The sequence below is a fragment of the Melampsora larici-populina genome, assembly GCF_000204055.1.
Source record: "Melampsora larici-populina 98AG31 unplaced genomic scaffold MELLAscaffold_170, whole genome shotgun sequence".
Lineage (NCBI taxonomy): Eukaryota > Fungi > Basidiomycota > Pucciniomycetes > Pucciniales > Melampsoraceae > Melampsora > Melampsora laricis-populina.
The window spans coordinates 1-3,530 of NW_006768933.1; the positions used below are offsets into that span (position 1 = coordinate 1).

The window sequence follows — 3,530 nt, forward strand, 5'->3', positions numbered from 1 at the left end:
TTGAAATTGTTTGGATACTTCACTCAATAAACTAATATTTTTCCGGATTGCAACTTCGGCGTTTTGGCAATGAAGGTTCTTACGCGAATGCTGTGCTCCTAACCTCTACTGGTTGTTTCAATGATCGTTTAAAATCTGGGCATTTTTACGCAATGACGTGCAAATTGATTGCCTCCAATACCCTCACCTGTAGCTTACAGATGTCACGATGAAATACCGTGACATCTGCGTAAAAGCATACGGCTTCGTACCGCATGTGTCTTATCAGAAGACCCAGATGTCTGGCCTCTTCATTTCACCCATTCCCCCCAATACTTTACAAGCCCAACATATCTCATTCACACAACACCCCCACGACCCCCCAAAGTCCCTTTCAGACACGTCTGCTTCATTCACCCAATGACACCCACATCTTCAATCCCACATTCCCACATTCCCACATTCCCCCTTACCAAGCTGCGCATAGCGGCAAGTGTCCCCCATTCACACTTACACATGACTCTCGTTTCCAAACGACAAGTCATTCCCAACACCCACCTCCACAACATTCCCACATACCCACATACCAACCCGGCCATAGCATCAGTGTCCCATTCACACTTATTCACACTTCCACTTCCACATCTATTTCGTTTCAAAACAACAAGTCATTTCTCACACACGTCTCCACACACCACCCACCCCTAAACCCACCTCATCCCACCCTACCAAGCACAATTAAGATAGTTCGATCACAAACAAACATACATGATATGTACATACGTAAAATCGACTATACCAAAAGTAATCCCTGGATTCGGAACTTTCATCATGATCAATCAATGCCAGGCCATTTCACAATCTACAGTCAATTGACTACGGTTTGATCACGACCAAACAGGATTTGTACATACTTGATGTAGCGTAAAATCGACAACAATGAAATTATATTTTTGATTTAAGAATAACATATCACTCATTGAGCGGCCATGAAGGCCACATGGCCCAATGCACACCCGAAAACCTCACCAAACGTCCAAAAGATGAGAATGAGGTCTCAAACAAGATGCAGTGGAGTCGTGGACTAAGACCTAGTGTCTGTATGAAATTCTCTCGATTCTCCAAAGGTCTCCCCAGACAACTACCAATGTAATTAAGATACAATCTAATTGTCTTTACACCAGACATTACTGGCAAGATAAATTCGGTGGCTGTCTTCTCATTTCAACAATCTTTAATTTTTTTTTGAAAAGACACTCCCGATGGGAATTTACATCATTACGATGGATTACACAACAACTAAGATTATCTAATAACGATCCATCGCTCACAATGGAGCATTCTCCCCCACATTAACTACTCCTTCATCCTCCTGCCCATTGGAACCATCATGACGTCCAGCAGCAAGATCTTCACTAACTATGAGTGCTTCACTAGGAACATTCTCGATCAACTTCACCTTGAACTTCCCACTGTTGATATCGTCTATCCAATGACGTCGGGCCTTTGCATTCATTCCTGTGAAACCCTTGAGAAAATCGACTTCAAGCATACTCGAATCTTGGGCGCGTTCGATGGTCACTGGGATTTTGCGGTCTTTCAAAGCACCAATTGGATCAGCCACCTTTGGAAAACTCTTCTCATGACCGACTTGAGCTAGATAGGGTTAGGTCACAAGTCAGCTGACTATACACAGACTATACACGAATAAAATAAACCAAAACCTTGGTTTAATACACACCTAATAATCGATTCAACATATCGCCCAATGTCTTCTTATCGGTGTCAGATTTGTTGTTTGATGCTTTGTGTGTAACAGAAGGCTTGCTTGTTGCTGCAACCGAATTGACTTCGTCGATTGTCGTTGCATTTTGACAATACAGTGGGAAAACATGTTGAAGGTGTGCCTTGGTTTCAACCCAAGTGGAAATCTCATCCCGAGACGTATACTCTCTACACCAACCTTCACCAGAGGAACTGTTGCTACATGCAATTACATAATAATCCAGTCCCACAAGGTGATGGTACCGAGCAAGCTACAAACATACATCAATATAGAATAGATACATGACAAACTAGTGAAAATAAGAAACGTGGTACTCACCTCTTGGGCTATCTTTTTCATACATTGAAGAGATTGTTTTTCTTGTTTTTGAGAAGATGCAGAGGGTGTATTCAACTTCCGATCCCTTTCCACTTTTTTCGAGTCTACCAGCTTCTCATAAATTGGCCGATATAAAAGTTCCTCTTCCTCCTTAAGTTTCGGAACCTCAGGTATCAGGATCGAACTGTCACCAAAGGCATTGCTATCTTCAGTGATGGTAATTGCACCGTAGTCAGGGTATCCTCCAAGGGCGTAGAAGACCTTAGATGTAAACACGGCGTATTCGTCGTCGGTCAGGGCTTGATAAGTAATCGAATTTGCTTGATTTCGACATGTGAGAATGTCGCTGGAATTGGGGTCCCCCCGTAGAGGCACTGAAAAGAAGCCACAGTGTCAGCTTATCTTGTTGAAATAGAGTAAGGTGGACTCTACTTACTTGCCACCTTATTAGCATCAAGTGCGAAGCTCAACCACCGGTGCCACGGATTTTCCCCATGAGTCCCACCCATCAATCCCCTGCAAAGCAAGCATAGTTAGCATACAAATAGATCGACATGTATCATAGTGACCATACATACAAGGCCCGCTTCAATTTGCTAATGTCCACACCGGCGACCATCGCAATCATGTGAATGGTGTGGTCCAGGTCTTGAAGAACGGCCTGTCCTTCGGCAATGACAGCCGCGCTTAGCTGATGATTTGATGAGCGCTGTCGAGCCAACTGTGCTTGAATCCGTCCAACGGGCCAAGATTTCTTCGCTGCCTGATAATTCTTCAAAGTTATATCAGAGAGTTTGATATCATCGGTGATCCGATGGGATGTGGTGGTTGGAAGGGTAGGTTGCTGAGTGGCAGATGCCGTTGGAAGGGGAGGCTGCTGTGTAGCAGATGGAGTTGGAAGATAATTGGGATCCGAGATATTGTTATCGGCATCCGGATCCAGATCCATCTCTTCCTGAGTAAGGTCCCACTCGCGGCGACGTCGTTTAGAAGGACGTTTAGGACCAGGAGGTGGGGCCGAAGATGACTGGCCTTGAGATTTAGCTCGAGTCGAACGCGTTTCTCGTCGTGGTTTGGCGGTTGATGGCATCTTGATGTGATAGAAGCCAGTGGCGTGCAATCAGTGCTTTAGTTTTTTGCTCACTATTCGAACTGGAATAAGAGGTCAGTGTTTTGGTCCGAAATGACGGTACCAAATCTGTTGATAAGTCCGAAATGACGGTACCAAATCTGTTGATAACATCATGTCGTGTACTCATGTCATGTGCTTGGTTATGTAAGTGAATATGTCACTCACAGTTGACATATACTTGATATACAGTCGAAAGTGTATTTGAAATGTATGTTGTAGTTTCTTTCGAAAACTTGCTTACCATTGAAAAAGGATTATACTTCCGCTAGCTTCCGCTTGTCGTGATTATGACAGTTTGATGCAATCGAACACACT

At 43.9% G+C, this 3,530-nt stretch overlaps 1 protein-coding gene across 1 annotated transcript; it reads right to left on the reverse strand.

The window, feature by feature from the left end:
* Positions 1-1,709: 1,709 nt before the first annotated feature.
* On the reverse strand, positions 1,710-3,173 carry MELLADRAFT_86089 (uncharacterized protein; the record flags this gene model as incomplete). The annotated part of the gene is made up of 4 exons (XM_007419370.1): positions 1,710-2,015; positions 2,084-2,457; positions 2,520-2,599; positions 2,662-3,173. 4 exons carry the CDS (start codon positions 3,171-3,173, stop codon positions 1,710-1,712), a joined length of 1,272 nt encoding a protein of 423 aa, XP_007419432.1.
* Between the last annotated feature and the right edge of the window lie 357 nt (positions 3,174-3,530).